This window comes from Prionailurus bengalensis, chromosome B2 (genome assembly GCF_016509475.1).
Source record: "Prionailurus bengalensis isolate Pbe53 chromosome B2, Fcat_Pben_1.1_paternal_pri, whole genome shotgun sequence".
In the NCBI taxonomy this organism is placed as follows: domain Eukaryota; kingdom Metazoa; phylum Chordata; class Mammalia; order Carnivora; family Felidae; genus Prionailurus; species Prionailurus bengalensis.
Window position 1 is genome coordinate 34,866,193 of NC_057349.1, and position 20,906 is coordinate 34,887,098.

General features: G+C 55.5%; 1 protein-coding gene across 2 annotated transcripts in view; it reads right to left on the reverse strand.

Annotated features, from left to right (window-relative positions):
• CPNE5 (copine 5) overlaps positions 1 to 20,906 on the reverse strand; it is a 94,999-nt gene that overhangs the window by 19,416 nt on the left and 54,677 nt on the right. For both annotated transcript variants that reach the window (XM_043591255.1, XM_043591254.1), the window contains 4 exons: positions 16,642 to 16,745; positions 11,627 to 11,731; positions 3,705 to 3,746; positions 1,514 to 1,589 (listed from right to left, as the gene is read on the reverse strand). In XM_043591255.1, coding sequence (XP_043447190.1) covers positions 1,514 to 1,589; positions 3,705 to 3,746; positions 11,627 to 11,731; positions 16,642 to 16,745 — 327 coding nt within the window. The remainder of the gene's footprint in view (positions 1 to 1,513; positions 1,590 to 3,704; positions 3,747 to 11,626; positions 11,732 to 16,641; positions 16,746 to 20,906) is intronic.

Consider the following 20,906-nt stretch of genomic DNA (forward strand, 5'->3'; position numbering starts at 1 on the left):
CATGGCCTCTTCAGAGCCTGTCAAGCACCCTTAAAAGCCAAACTCCCAAAGATGTAATCCCTTCGCTTCACTTCCCTAAAAATCTCCTTAAAGGAAGCCAGAGAAGGAAAGGATGGGGCCTGCTTCTCTCTGCCTGGTGGGGGAACAAACACAGCCCTTCCCTTGGCTGATGCAGAAAACAAAGCAATTAACTGTGAGGATCAGAGCCCTTTCAAAGAAATTCACCCACGCTCTATCTTCACAATGGCCTCGTTCAAGTGTGTGCACGGATCATCAGCACCTGCTGGGTGCCCAGCGCTGCCTGGGGCCAACACGACAGGAGGCCACAGAAAGGGCTGTCACCTGGCCTGCCCTTAGGGAGTTTCTGTCTAACCGGAACACGAGACCTGCCCACTCAGAACCCAGACACAGGGGGAGGGGGTGAAGAAAGTGTGGGGCGATTCAGACTCAGCGAGACGGAAGTCAAGGCCTGTTCTTCAACTTCACTAGCTGAGTGGCTGCTAATGTGAGGAGAGAGCCCAACTGTAGGGCCGTGGTGAAATGTAAATCTCTTGGCACACAGACGCTCAACAGATGATGCTGGAAGACAGCAGTGATGTAATAATAACAACGCTCACTAGGGGCCAGGCACTGGTCTAGTGACTTATTTAATTCTCAGTATGCATGGCGCAGAGTGGTTCAGGAACTTAGCCCAGGTCACGTAGCTAGGACGTGGTAGCGTCAGGGTAGGGACCCAAGTGGTTATTAGGGTTATAAGTATCTGCAGTTAAGCTGGTCTAGCATGAACCGTGCATGAAGTTCCCAGGGGGAAGCATGAGGCCGGAGTGGCTGGGAAGGCCACCAGAGGAGGTGGAACTCGGCCAGATTTGGAAGGTGGGAGGCCATCCCGGGAGGGCGAGCACACCCACACACAAAGGCTCAGCGGCAGAAAGTGTCCTTTAAGGGCGAACACTATCATCTCCCGAAAGACTGGGGGCCTTGTCCCAGGTTCTCCAGGTCCCGGTGGAGGGATCCTGACTCCCGTTCCTCTGACTCTTTCCTTCCAGAAAAGTTAAGATATTCAGCAGGCCCTGAGACTGGTCTGAATGAAGGCAGAGGGCCACCTTGAACTCAGGACCTTGGGTCTCAGGCCGCAGAGCCTTCTGATAATGTCCCCCACCCACCCACCCCCGCACCCCTACCCCCCACCTTGTTGGAAGTACTCTGTGGAGGCCCCTCCACAGCCGTCCCCTCTCCCTGGCCAGCAGGCTCCAACTGCTACCCAGTGATTTGGAGCCAGACACGTCAACACTGTTTGCCTTTTGATTTTCCACTTACTGAACCGCATGTCTTTGGGCAAATTCCCCAACTTCTCCGAGACTCAGGCTCCTTAACTGTAAAATGGGACAATAACACCCACCTCCCGGGAGAGCGTGCAAATACCCCAGCCCCACACATGGCCCCCTGGAGTCCTCAATGTCTGGGAGTCATGTATTATCAGAGCAGACCCCAGCCCCCAGGGCGCCCACCTCACCTCGTAGATGTTGAACTGGCTCTGCCCACGGGCCAGCTCCCGGTAGCTGGTGGTGAACTCCCCGATGAAGTCGTGGCTGCAAGGGAAGGGCTGCCGCTGAGACCAAGCGGCCCAGGCCGCGCCTGGCCTCTGCCCACCTCCCCGCCTCTCACATCCCTTCCCCTGGCTCCCCATTCTGCTTGGGGCCCCTGCTGCAGGGGCGCATGCCAGCAGAGAAGCTGGGTCCCTGGGGAAGTGTCCAGGGTCACCCATGTGTAGGGAAACCCAGTGGTCACCTAGCAAAGTGCAGGGCCCCGGACGACGGGACTCGGGTTCTTGTCGGAACAAGCCAGCCGTGCAAGGGATTTTGAGGACAACTGGAGAAATTTAAATATGAAACGAATATTCGGTGGTATTCAAGAATGATTGTTCCGTGCGTCAGGTGTGATAATGGCATTCGCAGTTATGTAGAAAAAGGTCCTTATTTTTTAGACGTTCTCAATGAGATATTTAGGGGTAAAAACGCCTTGATGTCTGTAATTTAAACTACATCAGCAAAACACAGATAAAGCAAATGTGGCAACATGTAACACTTGTAAAATTCAGATGATAGGCTTAAAAGCATTCATTAAACTCGCCTGTCTTTCTGCGTATTTGGACATTTTCCCAATGACACTTTTTGAAAAGGCCATTTACGCTACGTCCACCCAGGCAGCTGGAGGTGTTTTCTGCGGCGGCCACACCTCCCGGGACTGCCCCCACTGTCACTGTCCCTGGTAGAGGGAACCTGGAGTGCCTTCCGGGGAGTGATGCCCAAGGCGTGTCCCCGGGGCCTGGCTCTGCCTTGAGTCCACACTGTATTTTGACTACATATTTCTAGCTCTCTGCATTCGGACCATGAGCTCCTCGATGACAGGCCTCTACGGCATCTGGTGGCTGTCCCCAGTTTTCCCCAGTGAAGGAGAAATATGGGGAGCTCCCGGGTAAGATGAAGTAAATCATGGGTGGAAACATGGAGCTGACGTGCCTGTGATGTGGTTGAAGAGGGGAGGACAGGGGGACAGAGCGAGTTTACAGGTGCTGGGGCACTGGTGTCCTCTCTTGGAAGGCCTTGGGGAAAGGTGAGCTACTTGGCCCGGCCAGGGCCTAACTTAGAGCTGTCCGCACAGCCCTTTACAGTACCTCCTATCCACGTCGCAGACTTGAGAGGCATCGATAAGGAGTACGGGCCTCTGCAACGCCCCTGGCAGTTCCACAGAATGGAGGAGTCACAAACGTCAGGGCGTATTTGGCTTTGGTCCAACAGACAAGTAGGAGCCAGTGAGGTTTCTGGACTACAGCCACAGGAGGCCCCTTCTGGTCCTCATCTGTGAATTCCCAGTGAGGCTGCTCCCTGGGAGCACATTCACAGACAGGGAGGGCACTGACCTCCCAAAACCCAACTAGAAAGTGCCACCCTACTGGCCAGGCTTGGACCTACTCAGGTACTGCTTCGTGGCTATGGAGACCATTCAAGTGTGTCAAAGCTTGCATTTCCCGGGGCGCCCGGGTGGCTCAGTCTTAGTAAGCATACTTCGTGGTTTCGGCTCAGGTCATGATCTCACGGTTCATGAGTCGGGCTGTCTGCTGACAATGCGGAGCCTGCTTGGGATTCTCTCTCTCCTGCTCTCTCTGCCCCTCCCCTGCTCTGTGTCTCAAAATAAATAAACTTAAAAAAAATAAAAAGCTTACACTTCCCAAAGCCGACTCCCTCAGGGCCTGCTCCCTGCAAACAGATCCTCTGATGCACCAAGGGCCTCCCCACTAGATTCGGGGGAGTCTCTGAGGGCTGAGCTTGTCTTCTGTGCCCGGTCACCCGGGCCTCTGTGTGCTTAGCCTCACACAGAGAACACATCCATGAATGCTCCGGAGGGGGGGGGGGGGTCGCTCGGGGGCTGCTAGTTTCTGTACATTAGGATATGCACATTTCAGAAAATCCTAATTCTCCCAAATGTAAGGAGATTGTAGTCACTGGCCAGCCGCTAGGCAGCTATTTTGGGAAAAGAGGCCTCTTATGCCCCTGGAACCTGTCATGCAGGTCACAGAGCCTCTGGTGCTTCAGTGGAGCTGGGCAGGGATAAGCCACTGGAGCAGGGGACCTCCCACGGGAAGACCCTCTCGCCCCCAGAGCTGTCCCCATCCCTGCTCACCTTTTGTCCTCCTGCCTGCTTACCTGCCATCGCGATCCCAGTCGTACACCTCCACCTTGATGGTCCTGCAAGACAAAGGGCCCGTGGTGGGATGAACTTGACCTAGCATCTGTGGGGCCTGAACGGGGCCCTTCCCCTGCTCCTGGGCCAAAAGGGGATACAGGGCCCCCCACTAGGCTCCAGCTGCCCTCACTGGAGACGCAGCAGCCCAAGAGACAAAGGAACTATCTTGAGGCCTTTTGGCTAAGGTCTTAGGGACAGCGGCAGCCCGAAAGCTGTGTAGGGACTCCCCCAAGTTTCAGGGAGAATGTGGAAAAACAGCTGCAGACTTCAGTTCACCCCACCTTCTCCTTGGCCACCCCAGAAGGGACACAGGTCCCAGGATGAAGCCATATTGTGAATTTATCAGGGGCGGGGCTGTTGTGGCAGGAGCGAGGCGCTCCCCAGATCTCAGGCCTAACCAGTCTGGGCTCTCCTGGGGAGGGGGCGACAAGACTGCAGGTGTGTGTGGTGGGACCCCCGGGTCTGAGGAGTCTGAGTGGTGGGGAGCCAGCCCAGCAGGGAAGGACCCAGAGCCCCTGACTGGGGGATGGCCTGCTGAGCTTTTCCATTGCGACGACTGGCTCCTGAGTGAGGGTGTAATTATCTTCACATTTTAGCCTGGCTGCTTTAATTAGTTTGTTTTGACTCCTGTGCATGGGGCTGGGCTTTGGGAGCCCATTTTATTTTTAGCTCGTTTCCATGGCAACAGGCTAGCAGACCAGAGGTGGGAGGAGGGAGGTGGAGGGCTGCGGGTTAACCCTTGGTGCCAGTGGGCCTCCAGGGACGCCCAGGCAGGGATGAGGTTGGGGGGGGGGGGGAGCTGCCAGGGTCCCACTGCAGGGTCAGGGTCCGGGGAGGCGGGGGAGGCGTGGGGAGCCGGGGTCTCCAGCCTTCAGTCCTAAATGGGGCTCGCACAGACCCGTGCCTGGGCCCGTCTTCTCTTAACATCTCATCATCTCGCCCATGGCCGCAGCCCATCTCCTCGGGTCTGCGAGGAGTAGGCCTCGGGACTGCGCAGCGCCCAGCAGGAGGCGCTGTCCCCCTTCAGATGCGCCTTCACGGCCCCCGGGGCGGGGTGCCGATCCGCCTGCAACAGGGCACATTAACTGTTCCCGATGAGGGAACGTCTTGTAGGTTGTGCACCAACCGGATTTTTGTTACCAAAATGTAAAATGGGGCAGAACCCTCTAAATTCTTGTGAAAAACAAAAAAACTATGTCTCTCTGAGGTGAATTGTGTGGAAAGGAAAAAAAAAAAAAATCTAGGCTCCTGAAGGTAGCTGATGAGCTGGAAAGAGAGGAAAGAGGCTGGGGTGCAGACTCAGATGCTGTGGGACCTGGGGATGTCACTGAACCTCTCTGAGCCACAGACCATCATCTTCAAGGAGGGACAACAGCAGCCTTGCAGAACAGCTGCAAAGCAAGTCGGCAAACCCCGCCTGGCACGCAGATGGGTCTCTATAAACATGCCTCTTCCTGGGGCGCCTGGGTGGCTCAGTCGGTTAAGCACCCGACTCTTGGTTTGGGCTTGGGTCACGATTTCACGGTTTGGGAGACGGAGCTGGGGCATCGGGCTCTGCGCTGACAGCACAGAGCCTGCTTGGGATTCTTTCTCCCTGCCTCTGCCCTCCCCGTGTGTTCTCCCTCTCTCTCTCTCAAAAATAGATAAATAAACATTAAAAAAAAAAAAAAAGGAAAAAATGCGTCGTCCTCCTCACTTGGGCATTTGGCCACACTTGGATAGTTTTTCATATGAAATTTATTTAAATCAGGGACACCCATGCCTGGGTACCTGGGCTCTGCCACTTCCAATTCCTAGAACGACAAGGCTGGACATGACCTTCGTGGCATCCAAGCCGGGCCACCTGGCAGATCACCAGACACACACAGCCCCAGGTCCAGTTCTTGGCAGCTCTGGGCAGTGCCCCGGGATCTAGTTTAAAGGTTTCCCTAGCGCCTCTGCTGTGCATGTTCCGGAGTGATAACCTCCAGCCCCCTCATATTCGGATGGGGAAACTGAGCCCTAAGAGCTCCCAGTGATGTGCCCAGGGTCACAGAGCAGGTGAGGGTCAGAGCCAGGACCCTGCCTCACAATGCCAAAGTCCCCCAGTCCTTCCCAGAGCCATGCAGCTCTGTAGGGGACATTCAGGAACCCCAGGGAGGAGTGCTGGTCACCAACACCAGCCCCTCAGGCGACTCGATCAGTGACAGCCACATGCTCAGAGGCTGTAGGAGGACCTCAGTTACAGCCACAGCCTTGGATACCCAAAAAAAAATCACTGGGGAGCTTTTCTTTAAAACTCCCAGGGCCACAGGGCCTGATTCAATTGGTCTGGATAGTACTCGGGCACAGGTAGCTTTGGTCAGTCCCCTGGTTGACTGGAATGTGCTCCAGAACCACTGACCTTCTCCAGATGAGAGCACTGATTTTCCAACCTGGTTGCATACTGGATCCCTGGCGAGCATTAGCAATCCTGAGGCCAATGCCTCACCCCAGAGGTTCAGAATCAGTTGGTCTGGGGTACGGCCTGGGCAGGGGGATTGTTAAAAGCTCCTTGGGGAATGTGACATTGCAGCCGAGGTAAAGACCACTTGGAGTGTGGATTCCTGTGTAAACCCACCCCGGCCTCAGCTGAGGCTCTAGGGATGCCTGCAGCTTAGGGGGTCAGATTAGCTCAGAGACTGCAGCGTCCAGAGCTGGGGGAGAAGGAGGTAAGAGAAACGGCACCCAAGACAGGGGGAGGCAGAGGCAGAAGCCAGACATGGCTCTGACTACTCTACGGACAGTTCTGTCACTGTCCAGCCCTGGCTGGGCTGCCCTGGGTCACCTCGTGTGCCACTTGTGGGCTGCGGGCCTTGGCTCCAACCCCTTAGCACAGGCCTAATAAAGGCTCATATCAGACCAACTGTGATTTCTGGGGACCGCACAATAGAGAAGGGGCTCCTGGGTACAGGACAGTGAAATGGGCCTCTGCTACCCACGGAATGAACGTCTTATTTGACATTTAAGGCTCAGAACACGGAGCCCCTAATCTGAGAGGCAGTGAGGTGGCCAGAGAAGGCTGCAGGCTCTGGGGCAGTCCCAGTTCCTCCAGGTACCAGCCGTGTAGCCCTGTGCAACTGGCCTACCCCTCAGGGACTCTGTTTACCCCTCTGTCAAATGGGATCATCGTACCCACTTTGGAGTGCTGGGAGGAGTCAACTATGTCATTCCCGCATCATTCACCCCAGCACTGGACACGTGTTGTTCTGTTCCATCTAAAACACTCCAGCCTTTTGTCCAAGACCCTGTCTCCCAAACAATCCCCTATCCACCATGAAAATATCAGCCCCACGACACTAGGGATTTTTGTGTGTTTTGTTCACCGACGTATCTTCAGCTTCTAGAACAGTGCCTAGCATATGGTAGGGAACATAAGTATTATTCAATGCCCGCTGCCTGACTACGATCTAACAACTCCGAGAAGTTACCACCCAGTAACAATCCCTTCCTTCCACAAAATCACAAAGGGAAGCCCAGGGTGTGTGGCTTTCCCCAGGTCACAAGGCGGCTCTGCAGAGCTGGGTGTGTGTGAGCCTCAGCAGGGCAGCAGGGATGAGGGACGCTGGCAAAGGCCGCAGGCCCCCCTCTTGACACACCACTGGCACACGGGCAGCATAGTCTGCCCCCCCCCCCGCCCCCGCCCCGGTAGAGGTGCAGGTCTGCCTCCTAATGAGCATCTCCCGGGGCAGGAAGAGGAATTGGGCTGACAGGTCCCCTTGCCTGATTGAGTCAGCCCCCCAGTCAACAGTCCTAGAGGCTTCTAGGCCAAGAAGAGGGGGTGTCAGGCCTCACTGAGCAGGCAGCGAGACCGGATGGCAGCGCTCCATGCAACCCCAGCCGTAAGGCAGGGGCCTAACCTCTTCTGTCACAGTTCAGTTTCTGCACGTGCGAGCTGGGGAGGAGAGAACTCTCCCAACCCAGGGCACATGTAGTGGCTGGGTTCAGAGGAGAAGCACTTCCCTTCTCCAGCAGGCTGGCAGAAGCACATGAAGCTTCTATGAGGTGAGAGCCCCCAATTCTGGGGAATCCTCTCCCCAGACGAGGACCCAGGACAACTGACCCTCTTAAAAATCCACTCATTCAACATTAAGGTGTGAGTGAGTGAGTGACAGCATCCCAACCAGGGCAATCTGGCTTAAGGGGACTGAATCCTCAAATCACAGAAGGTTCAAGGAGAGAGTAGGGGGACTTCAGGAAAGGCAGGGGAAGTGCTTCTTGTCATCACCCACTTCACTCCACTGGAGGGCTGGACTTGCTCTGATCTGGAGGCCAGCTCCCCTGATTCCAACTGTGCTCAGCCGGCTCGCGTGGGTTTGGCCTGGAGACACAGCAAAGGCAGGGGGACCCCAAACCGGAGGGCCAAGCCAGAGGCGACTTCTGGAGAAGAGAAATGTCCCTTCTCCTTGTTTTGGCAAGATACAGAAGCTCCAGGCCTCTGTTTCCCCATCCGTGAAATGGGCATGTCACTAGTACCCAACTTCTGGGTTACAAGTGCGATTTAAATGCACAAAATAAGAGAATGCATTCAAACCAACTAGGACACAATTTGGCCCATGTCTGAAAGACTCAGCAATCTTAACTCATTTCCACCCCCCACCCCCGACTCCCATCATGGCAGGAAAACGATCCTTTCTCACAGATCCCTGGTTCTCATCCTCCTGGCCTCTTTTTCATGATAGGAGTTGATAACTCCTGTTTGGATTCTCCCCTCTCAGCGCCCTGCTCACAGCCGCCCTCCCCGCGTACCCTGCTACCTCTCCGACCGTCTCTGCTTCTCTCTCCTGCTTCCAACCTGTACGGAGGCCTTGGGCACCCCACCTCTGCCAGCTCTCTGTCCCCCCGTCCCCTTGGCAGAGCATCGCTGTGCCTGTCTGTCCCACAGCCCCTCACCCTGGCTCCCTGTCACACTTCCATTTCTGTCTCTTGACCCCAGCTCCAAACACTAATGACCTTGACTTCCCTTTCACCCCCTGATCTGGGCAGATGTCAAGGCTTTTGAGTCTTTCTTCCACCTCCAGGCTCAAAGCAGATCTGCCCCAAGGCCCTGGGCGAGCCCTCCTCCAAACGTACCCCGCTCACACCCGTCTCAGCCATCTGGCAGCAGATTGAAGGTTAAGAACACGGATTCTCTAGCCAGCCTGCCTGGTTCCAAATCCTAATTCCACCACTGACTGGCAGTAAGACACCGGGGAAGCTACTTAACCTCTCTGGGCTCCGTTCCTTTACCCGTAAAAGGCGGATAGTATTAGCACCTTTTTCAGGGGAAATACTAATCGTTGGGAGAATTAAATTAGTTCATAGACATAAATTACCACGGAGGTGCTACAGGAGCCTTTGCTATTATTATTATTATTATTATTATTATTATTATTACCTGTCTGCCTCCCATTCTGGCCTGGGAGCAACCTAACAGGGAGACTTGGGTCTGACGCTCAGAATGCCCACGGCACGCAACCTGGTGCCCAGTGCTGGCTGGCTTGGAAAACAAGGCTGTTAGATCAAGTTGAATGTGTTCTTGTGAGGCTTCAAGAGGTACCTCAGAGGGAAGAGGAAAAGTGGCTTTGTTTTCTTGCACAAACCCCTCCCCTTCCTCCCCTGAGAGGGCCTCCCGGACATTTGCACCTCCCAAGTGGCTGTTGGGTACATAGGTCACCCTGGAGCACAGCAGCAGACAGGCCTGCTCGTTTTCCAGGCCAGCGTGACATGCCTGGCCCCTCCATTAACACTACCATCAGTCACTTCACTTCACGGTCAGTCTGTTCCTGGCTGTGGAGAAGGACCCAGCTGCCTGGCCATTCTGCAGGGAAACTGGTCTGGGGCTCAGCCTGGGAGGGGGAAATGGGGGCCTGTGGGGGTGTTCCCCACCATCTGCACCCTCCACCACACCCTCACCTCCTCCAGTGGCTGCACAGTGACCCCAGGCCTCTGAGCCCGGCTGCCCTCCTCACTGTCCCCGACGAGGTTGGGTTCTGAGGGTGCAGGGCTGTGGGGGGTCAGCTGGACCCCCAACAGCCTCTGGGCAGAGGAGCCAGAGATCTCAATTCCTCCCACCCTGTGCAACTTGACCTGCCAGGCTCTCCCATCCCTCAGCCTTGAATTTCCCCTCCCTTTTCCTGTCATCTCAACCATTCTTCCAGGAACCAATACCCCCCAGCTCCTCCCAGCCTTCTCCAAGCCTCCTTTTCACCCTGCTGCTCCAACCAGACCGTCCTCCCAGCCCCCAGCCCCCCCAGAAGCCTCAGGACCCGGTCAGACACATACCAGGGGTTCATTTGGCTGGAATGCCTATTTTTGTCTCCAGTCTTATTTTGCACAATTATTTAGCTATCTAAAATGCAGATGTGCACACATCTGAACTCCCTGTGGTCAGACTTCAAGTTCCCTCAAGATGGAAACGTGGCTACATTTATATTCCCCTGAGTGCCACACAGCTGCTGGCGTAGTGGAGCCAGCCTCTGTGACTGCCTCTGGAGGTGCTCAGTGACAGCCTTTGGAGCAGATTGTGGCTGTTCTGTTCCCAACAAAGAGGCAGGAAAAGGAGCCACTTCATCTCCTGGATCAGCAACCTAGTAAGGCAATCTTGAGGGCTTCCTGGAGGAAGACAGGGGTGTCTGAAGGCCATCCACCTTGTCATTCACTCTCCATCCCACCACACATACCCAGTCGGAAGCCACTGCGAGCAGGGTCCCAGGGAGCCCACGCCAATGCCATCGGCCAGGATGCCCCGAAGGTGTCTGACACCCCAGTATTCCTGTCGAAGTGGCCAGCAGAGGCCCGGCCTCCTCAAGGCTGCCCAGGCAGCCCTGCCTGTGAACCCCCCTGCCAGCTCATCCCCCAGCAACAGCAATCACCAGGAAACCAGGCTGGGTTCTCGTGACTTAACACAGACCGATACCACCTTCCAGCTTCCAGCTTCTACCCGCCCCCCCCCCCCCACTCCCCGGCACTTACCACAGTTTGTAATTACATGTTTCTCTGTGTGATTATTGGATTAATGTCTGCCTCCCCCGCGAGAATGTAAACTCCACAAGGTTGGGCAAAGGGTGAAGACTATGTGTTTTGTTCCCTGCGGATTTCCCAGCATCTAGCGCACAGTGCCTGGTGCCTGGTAGGAAGTCTATAAACGCTTGTGGACAAAATGCCAGGTTTGGTATTTTATGCACACCAGAGCCTGCTTGTGGGGCTTCTGAGCAGCCCTTTAAGGCAGGTAGGTAGCCATTTAAAACCCATTTTACAGATAAAGAAACTGAAGCTCAGACAGGTCAAAGTTTGCCCAGGGTGCCAGGGCTTTTAAGTCACAGAGCCAGGATTAGAAGCCGCATACCCGGGACCTACGCCCAACAGTCTACACTCTAAAGGGTGATGGCGATAGTGGGCATGTCATAAGAGTAAGCTGTCACATCAAAAAAGTTTCACGACTTCTCTGTACTCCGCCCCACCCCCCACCCCCCATTTATCTTGGGATGCTGATTCCCCAGATTCCATCTGCAAGGAGTTGGGGCTGGTGGGGGCCCCGGCCACCTCAGCCTGCATCTAGCGCCCCAACCTGCTCCCACTTGCCCCTCCACTGGAAAGCATGGAGACACAGCCTGCAGAGCTCCAGGCCAGGACCCCCAACACCCACAAGGGCTCCCCCGGGGAATCCCAATCCCCCAGCCTGGGGAGGTCTTCACCAATGCGGGGGAGGGGAAGGCAGACAGCGGTGGGGGAGGGTGGGGAGGGAGGCCTGGGAGGAGATAAAGGCAGACACTGCCCAGGGAGGTGAGAGGCAGGGACAGTGCAGCTCCAGGAGGCTCCGCCCATACTGCCTGGGCAGCCTGCACGTGCACCTGCGCTGGGGAGGGACTTTTTCTCATCTCACCGGTCATAGTCCCCGTTGCAGAGTGCTCTCACAGGAATGGAGAAAGTTTGCCAGACTGGGTTTAGGGTGTTCTTCATGACCTCGGTCTTGTGGCAGATGGTGAAGCTGGTGAAGAAGAGAGGGAAGGTGTCAGGCCCGAATCGAGGGAGACAGAATCCAGGTCAACAGAGGGGCCACAACCCAAGAGGCTCTGCGGATGCCAGACAGTGGAAACTACAGCTGCGTGAGGTGATGAGCCACCTGTCACTAGCAGCATCCAGCCAGGAACTACTTCTTTCTTTTTTTATTGTATTCTTTCTAATGTTTATTTTATTTTAGAGAGAGAGAGAGAGAGAGCGCGCGCGAGCATGGGCTGGGGAGGGGCAGAGAGAAAGGGAGACACACAGACTCTGAAGCGGGTTCCAGGCTCCCAGCTGTCAGCACAGAGCCCGACGGGGGGGGGGGGGGGGGGGGGGCTAGAACTCACGAACTGTGAAATCATGACCTGAGCCGAAGTCTGACACTTAACCAACTGAGCCCCCCAGGCCCCCCAACTAGATGGCCAGTTCTTGGTGATGTTTTTTGGTTTGGTTGTTTAGGTAGGCTTTATGTCCAGTACAGAGCCCAAAGTGGGGCTTGAACTCACGATCCTGAGATCAAGACCTGAGCTGAGATCGTGAGTCAGATGCTTAACCCACTGAGCCACCCAGGTGCCCCTCTTGGTGATGTTTGAAGGAGCAGGTGCAGAGCATCAGGAGATATGGGTAGTGCCCTTCCTCCCCCCTCCCCCCACCCTGTGTGACTTTGAGCTAGCAGAACCCTTCCCTGTGAACTCAGGGAGTTGGCTGCTATCAGCCATTCTTCATCTGAGACCCATGGAAGGACCTGTGGATGGGATTTCAGGGTTTGTGAACCCCTGGAATTGGGGGAAATTGGGTGGGTGACTCTCATCTGCCTGCTGTCCCCCTCCTGGAACACTGTCCCAGATCTCCATGTTCATGGCTTGCCTCCTCACTTCCTTCAGGTCTTTACTCAAATGTCACCCCTCTGACACGAGCACTTGCCCTGAGCACCATATATCAAATTGACAGCTCCTGGTCCCCTGACTCCGACATCCCCTAGACCCCTTCCGTGCTTTTTTTTTCTTTTTCACTTGTTACTGTTTGCCATTTGACAGAGTCTGTGTATCTCCTTATTTATCGTACGGTCTATCACTAAAATGTAAGTCCTGTAAAGGCAAGCGTTTTGTCTTCTTTGATCACTGGTGTATCTCCAGTGCTCAGAACAGTGCCTGGCACTTAGTAAGTGTTCACTAAATATTTTTTTTGGAACGAACTAACGAATATCTGTATGTCTCAGAGGAGAGTTTCCACAGATTTCACTGGCATTCAAGGCAGTGAAAGTAAGGCCCCTGGCTTAGACAATCTCTAAAACGCTTTAGGCTCTTCCAGTCTGAATCCATGAGCCTGCTTTGCAAACTAAAAGTGTTGAATTGGCTTATCCCGCTGGGCTCCAATCCAGCATCCCTGCCCACTCCCCATGCCACGCCTGCTGGCCCTGTCCCAGAAGCCTGCCCCACCACCTGGAGGGGCAGCCAGGAGCCAGGGTGGAGCTGGGGGCAGAGGCTGTCCCCCTGACACCTCCCAGCAGCCACTCCAGCCCCCTCCCAGCCTGGAAAGGTCACCCCGGAAAGTGCCTGGGCCCCACCCATGCCCACACAGCCTGTGCCATTTCTTCTCTGGCAATTTTCAAGTCAAAATGTCATTCCTGTCACCGCGGCTCAGCGTTTCTCTGCTCCTTCTCGCCCGCCCACTGGAGAGTAGAGATACATGTGGGAGACCTCCCCACACACCCCGGAGCTGGTGACGAGGACAGGAACAGGGGCGACGGGGACAGGAGGGACCGTGGCTGCCCAAGCTGGGGCAGGTAGGTAAGGCAGGAAGAGGAAAGGGTTGGGGGAGAATCAGGTGCAGCAGCTGGGCGGTGAAGGGAGGGAGGTTCCAGGGTGCAGAAGCCCTGGCCGGGCTCCAGAGGCCTCCTACCTGGACCAGTGACGCCGGCCTGCTGCCCTGCTGTGGAGCCTCCCAGCCCCTCCATCTTTCTGGACCCGCTGACTTCTCTGTCTCCTATCCCCTGCCAGCCAGTTTCTTGACCCAGTCTTCTGAGCATGAGCCCGATTTCCTCCCTACAGGCTTCTCCCTGAGCCCTGTGTAATCTTGTTTTCTGCTTCAGACTCTTGTCTGAAACTGCTTTCTCTAAGGCCCCCCGGGGCCCCGCACCACCAAATCCACAGACCCCTCGACTCCCCGCTGCACTTGCCCTGGGGGGCCAGGTCTCAGTGTGGCCACGGTCCCTGCCATCCTGTCATGACTCCACTCCATTCACTCTGACAGACGGGCATACACTCAGGACGTGGTGCGGGAGAGCAGGAGCCACGGGGCCAGACAGGCGAGGCTCCAGTCCCAGGGCCACTTCAACCAGCTGTGCAGCCCAGGGCAAGTGACTTTGTCTCTCTGAGCTTCCCCTTCATTGTCAAATGGGGAGAAAACAGCAGCTACCACTGCCAGGCCCTGTTCTAGTTACATTAACTCATTCGGTCCTCAAAGTAACCCTGTGAGAGAGGTGTTATGATTATCCCCACTGCGCACACTGGGAAACTGAGCTGTGGACGTTATAGTTGCACAGTCCAACGTGGTAGCCCCATGGGGCTATTGACCTTTAAATTAACCTCCATTCAATTAAAAACCCAGTTCCTCAGTCACACTAGCCCCGTTTCACATACTCAACAGCCACATGTAGCTACTGGCGACTGCACTGGATAGCCAGACACAGAACATATCCACCCTCCCAGAAAGTTCCGTGGGTTAAGAGACTTGCCTAAAGTTACACAGCAGGCGGGCTGGCACAGCCCGGCTCTCCATCACGTTCTTGATCCCAGAGGAGAGACTGGGACTGAACGAGGCAGGACAGGCTACACATGGGCCAGAGCACAGGGGGTGCTCTGTGGGTGCCTCCTTCCCCTTCCCTCCTGGGGAGGCAGGCATGACATCCCACTCCCTGGGGTCCCTCACTGACCTTCCTCCTGTCCTCTTCCTAACTGGGGCCGTCTTCTACTCCTCTCTCCTCAAACCCGGCTTGCACCAGTTCAGCCTCAACCTGTGCCCGCAGGCTGGCCCACCCTTCAGGGGCTTCTGGGTGGGTTTCCTGAGCTGCCCTGGGCGTCCCCTCCAAGACAGCTCCAGCCCCCATGCTTCGAGCGAAAGTCGCCCCCAGATAAACTCCCATCGCCTCCCCCATCTGACCAGCTCCTTTGCCATCTTTAACCCTCTGGGTTCCCCACAGCTCCACTACTGGGGAGGAGGGGGGCTCTGCCGTCAGTGGCCACCGGAGTCCTGCCTAGTGAGGTCCTCCCCTCCCCGCTTCCTCCCTGCATTTCCACAGCAAGGCTCGCCTGCGCTCAGCACCTCCCACCTGTTCGCGGTGTCAGTCACGAGTCTCTCCCTCTTCCCTGCCCCCTCCCCACCCATCCTACACAGGCTCTTCTAGAACAATCACTGGCAAACACTTTGCAACACACCCCTCTCCTGCTCCCAAACCAAAATCCCTCTCTCCCGGGCCGGCTGGCCTTCACCTCAGAGACAGACCCGGCCTGGCCAGGCATCGCCTCTCTGGAGGGGACCCGTGGGGACATTTTCTTTCCGTGGGCGCCCAGAGCATCACTGGGCCCTTTTCCTCCCTCCCTCAAGTCAAGTCAAAGTCAACAAGAATTATTTTAAGAAATCCTGCTGGGAGTCCTTCGGTGAGACAAAGACTCCTTTTGTTATGCAAATGATCATACCTAATTTCCCTTGTTTTGTTCCCTCAGGTTTTAAAATCAGTTTTCCCCTCGAACTGAAACACACCTCCTCCTGCTACTCCCTGCCCCCCAGCGCGCGCACACACACACACACACACGCGCACACACACACGCGCGCGCACACATACACACACACGCGCGCACACACACACACACACCCAGAGTTTCAGAATCTAGGGGAACTTGGTGGACGCCTCTCTGTCCCCTGCTCAGAGCATACCTGTTTTGCACTTAGTTGCATTTTCCCTACCCTATTATTCTTCCCCGCTCCTCCCCCAAGGACCCATTTTCTTCCCCTCCTTTAAAACCTGCTTCCAAGTTCCCCTTCTCCAGCAGCGTTTCTCTAATTAACCTCCCTGGCCCCATCGCTTCCTGGTTCTGCAGAATCCCAGCTGTGAGTGGCCACAGCCTCCCAGAGCTGGACTGCTTAAAGAGACCATGGAGACCTCCTAATCCAACTGGTTCGTTTTAGGCCCAGAGAGGGGGCATAACTTGCCCCAGGTCACACAGTGAGTTGGTGGGGGGCACCGAGGTCCCCAGACCCTCAACCTAGAATCTGTGCATCTGTGTGCATGGCTGACCTACATTTGCCAGTGTGTTGTGTGTGTTTCTGTCATATTGTGGGTGGCTTCTAGATTAGGGAGAGGAGAGGAGGAAATGGGGGCTTTGAAGACGTGTGCGGTTTTGAATGAAGCCTGTGGCAAGGTGTGGGGCTGGGCAGGTAAAAGGGTTCAGATTTGCCAGGCTGAGCGGCTGGTAATTGGGTGGGGGGCACAGGTGGTAGTGGGGTGTCGAGACGGCTGCGGGTGGAGACGGGGTGGGCTAGAGATAGGCACTGATCTGTGTGGAAGAAGAAGGGGCTGTTACAGGAGCTCCTTATTCCCAGCTTAGCCCTGTTTTTGCCCGCTCCCCTCACCTCCAATGTACCTACCACCCACCATTGCTGAGCCCCTCAGAAGGGCACTGCTGGCTTGGAAGCTGTCCCCACCCCTTACCCCTACACACACACCAGTCCCTACCACGTGTCAGGGCACCACCCAGGAGCCCCGACTTCCACCCTGAGCAGGAGCCCCAGGGCAGCACTGGGAAGAGGCGGGCCCAAGCCCTCTTGCCTGGCGGGTCACCACACCCCTCCATCCCTGATTCCCGAAAGTGGGTGAAGTGCTGTTAGAGAACTTACGTTCCATCCTCGTTGCTTCTGTAAAACACCAAGAAGGGGTCGGACTTCCCAAAGAAATCTTTCTTGTCCAGCTTGTTGGCACAGAACTGCATGGTGGCTACATCCTGGTGAGAGGGAGAGAGAACAGGGGTGTGAGGCAGGAGTAGGCTGGAAGGTGCCCCAGTCCCTGTGGAAACACAGCCCCAGGGCCCTGGAAAATAGGAGGATTCTGAGCACCAGGCTGGTTAGAAAGGACAGCATGTTACATTTGCCCTGCACCAACCAAGGGCCAGGCCCTGGGCTAACACTTTGGACGGTCTCATTTCATCCTCAAACCCCACCGGGCAGGTCTAATGGAGCAGCCGGGGGGTGTGTGAAGCAGGTGCAGTCTGGAGCCAGCTGCCCCGGTCTGAATTCCGGCTCTGCCACTTTCTAGCTGTGTCCCCTCAAACAAGGGAGGCAAGATCTCAGAGCCTCAGCTTCCCCTCTGTAACACAGGGCTGACGGCAGTACAGACCTCAAAGCACCGTCGTGAGGGCCAAACTGCAAAGCACTCAGCAGAGGAGCAGGCACGTCCATGTTAACGCGCACGTCGCTTTATTACTATTTTACCAGGGGGCTCAGAGAGGTGAAACGGCCAGCCTCAAGGCTACTCTGAACTTGATCTGCCAACCTCAAAGCCCTCACTCTGTCCACACTGCCTCATTCTCTCACACCCTGTGTGGCTCCTGGAGGACAGCCCAGATGAGGCTTGCTTTCACACCCACTAACCCAGGAGAGGCCCACCCAACTCTAGAAGGTAGATATGGCCCATTTTCCAGCTGAGGAGTCTAGGGCTCAGAGCAGGGAGCGACTCCCCCAAGTTCACCAGGCAGAGCCCTGGGTTTCTGACTCCCCGGGTCGTTCATGGCCCTGGCTGACCCAATACTCAGCCCAAGAGCACAAAGAAGGTATCCAGGCCCTGCTGAGGACTGCTGGATCCCTCCCCTCATGTGACCCCAACCCCTCAGTCTGCCATGGCTGACAGGGCACTGGGCAGAAATGCCCCCATGTCCTTCTCTCCACCCATCCCCCTGTGGCCTCTTCAACCTGAAATCTCTGCATCCCAACAAATCTCCTGCCAACTGGCCAGAGCTCGGAGCTTTGTCTTCTAGTCCTTTGGGCCTGGTCTGCCCTCAAGGGCTAGGGCCTGCGGGGAAGTCACCTAACTCTCACGCTGCCCCCCTTCCTCTCAGTGGGGAAGAGGGTCTCTTGAGCTCAGCCCCACAGCCCGGTGAGGACCAAAAGGGTGGCAGAGCTGAAAAGGCAACCTCCCACAAGTTTGAAGGGCGTGGTCAAAAGGTTTGGTAGGGAGAAGGTGGTGGTATAATCGTTAAGAATATGGTCACGGGAGGGGCGCCTGGGTGGCGCAGTCGGTTGAGCGCCCGACTTCAGCCAGGTCCCGATCTCGCGGTCCGGGAGTTCGAGCCCCGCGTCGGGCTCTGGGCTGATGGCTCGGAGCCTGGAGCCTGCTTCCGATTCTGCGTCTCCCTCTCTCTCTGCCCCTCCCCCGTTCATGTTAGGGCTATTTGGACACTTGCCCTCCTTGCACACACAACATATGTGGCCTCTGTCCCTGCCCCCCCCCACCCCAAATGCCTCCCTTCAAGGACAGCTGACAATAGCAAACACAGAGCATCCGTTCACTCACTCACTCACTCACTCACTGATTCATTCATTCAACAAACACTTATTAGATACCATACGTGTAGCCAAGTCACTGAGTTCCTTATCACCTTTAGCCCGAGAAGTAATCCTCTGTTGCTTTTTTATAAATGAGGAAGCTGGGGCAGAAGAAGCTGGCCTGCCCACGATCACCAGCTGGCAACCAGCAGAGTGTAATTCAGCACGTATGAACTGGCTGCAAAGTCAGGCCTCTTCCGGCATACCACTCCGCTGAGAGGGAGCCCGTTCCAGCTGTGAGGCCCTCTTCCCTGGTTTCTTTGGACTCCGGGGTCGGGGTTGGGGGAAGGGGCAGGGAGGGGCTGGCCTCTGGTTAATCTGGGACGGAAGTACCCACTAAAGGGAGGCTCTGAGGAGGGGCAGTGCTGAGGCACACAGCAGCCAGAGCACAGAGGTGCGCGGGTAAGGACGGCTTTCATCGTGTCCCTCTTCAAGACTGACCCGAGAGGAAGAAAGAGCTGGACTGGGGGCTTGCAAGGCCTAGCACCCCCAGGAATCCTAGAGCCTCCAGAGAAACCTAGGACTTCAGACCTGGAATAAGAGAATGCCTGACTGATTGAGCACTTACTGTATGCAAGTCACTGTGTTAAGCCTTCTCTTTACATACGTTATTGTACTGAATCCTCATAAAGACCATATGAAGTAACTCCACTATTCTCCCCATGTTACAGATGAGGACACTGAGGCTTTTAAAGGCTGTCATAGGCCCACAGTCACACAGAGGGTAACCGAGGCAGGTAGACTTCAGGGCATCCCTCTCAGCCTCCCAAAAAGATCTCTAGCCTTCTAAGTCTGTCCCCTATAGTCACTGTAGGAGAAAGTTTCAATCCCACCCCATGCTGGATGGAGGAAGCATTTTATTTTATTTTATTTATTTATTTTTTCAACGTTTATTTCTTTTTGGGACAGAGAGAGACAGAGCATGAACGGGGGAGGGTCAGAGAGAGAGGGAGACACAGAATCGGAAACAGGGTCCAGGCTCTGAGCCATCAGCCCAGAGCCTGACGCGGGGCTCGAACTCACGGACCGCGAGATCGGGACCTGGCTGAAGTCGGACGCTTAACCGACTGCGCCACCCAGGCGCCCCAGAGGAAGCATTTTAAATGCCTCCCTGGGGAGTTCTATCCCATGGCCTAGAAAAAGGAGGCGGCTTAGGACCAGGTGGGTTTCTCCCAGCACTGGCTATATAATTTGTGGGGCCCAGTGGAAAGGGAAAATGTGACAGCAGGGCATTAAACCGAACTTAGGCCCTGTGTGACTGCACAGATCATAGGCCCATGAACCCAGCGCTGGCTCCTCCTCACGGAGGCAGCGGGCAGTGGCATCAGAAAATACTGACCTCTTGGGGCACCTGGGTGGCTCAGTCGGTTAAGCTTCTGACTCTAGATTTCAGCTCAGGTCACGATCTCATGGCTCATGAGTTCCAGCCCTACGTCGGGCTCTGCACTGGCAGTGTGGAGCCTGCTTGGGATGCTCTCTCTCTCCCTCTCTCTGCCCCTCCCCAGCTAGCACACTCTCACTCTCTCTAAGTAAATAAATTAAAAAAAAGAAAGAAAGAAAGAAAGAAAGAAAGAAAGAAAACACTGACCTCTCAGATTCTGCTGAGGAGAGAGTGGAGATAGCCCAGCAAGGCGCCCATAGTTCTGGTGTCTAAGCCTCAGTTTCCTCAACTGTAAAGTGACATGCTGGACAGGATGACTACACTGTCCTTTAAAGCAGGGCAATTTAGGCTTCCGTGTGAATGCTACAGGGAGCACACTGGGACAGGGGTGGCAGTGGGGAAGACTGGCACCCAGAGGACAGTCTGGGAATCCAGAACCCCTCCACCGGCTTCCCCGGGATACGGTTTGGTCGTATCTCCAGATGTGATTCCACGCAATCAGAGGTCACCTATAGGACACCTGCACCTGAATGAACACAGGCAAGCCACACACAGCAACCTGCCCCGGTTGGCTCTAAAATACACACATATACTGGCAACAGCCAAACCAAAAAATCCAGGAGAAAGAGCTCTTCCTTTTGCTTCCTAGGAGAACCTTCAAGGCCCTGCAAGATCAGGAAGGGGGGCAGGAATATGAGGACAAAATCAATGCAGCACTTAGTTATCGTAACTTCCAGGACCGTTCAGTGCTCCCCTGGGAGGGCCCCTGGCCCCGGCACAACACCTGACACAGAGAATAGTACAGGGGAGTCAAGGCCACCTGGCTGGAAACCACTTCTGCGACCTATCAGCTCAGCAGCCTCTGACAAGCAACTTAACCTAAGCCTTGGTGTTCTCCTCTGGAAAAACAGAGTAATAACGCCCCCTGTGAGCCTGTCAGGAAGACTGAGGCAAATGGCATATGTCAAATACCAGCCCACAGTGCCTAGCACGGAGCAGCTGCAAGAACAGGGGCCAACACTTGTGGAATGCCATCCCCCACTGGGCCGGACCCTATGAAACTGCCTACCTATGAAAATGGCAATACCACATGGGTCGACCTCAGGTGGACGTGCCAAGCACTGTTTTTACGGTGACGAATTCATTGTAATTCGTTGAATCCTCTCAACCGCCCCAGTGGGGC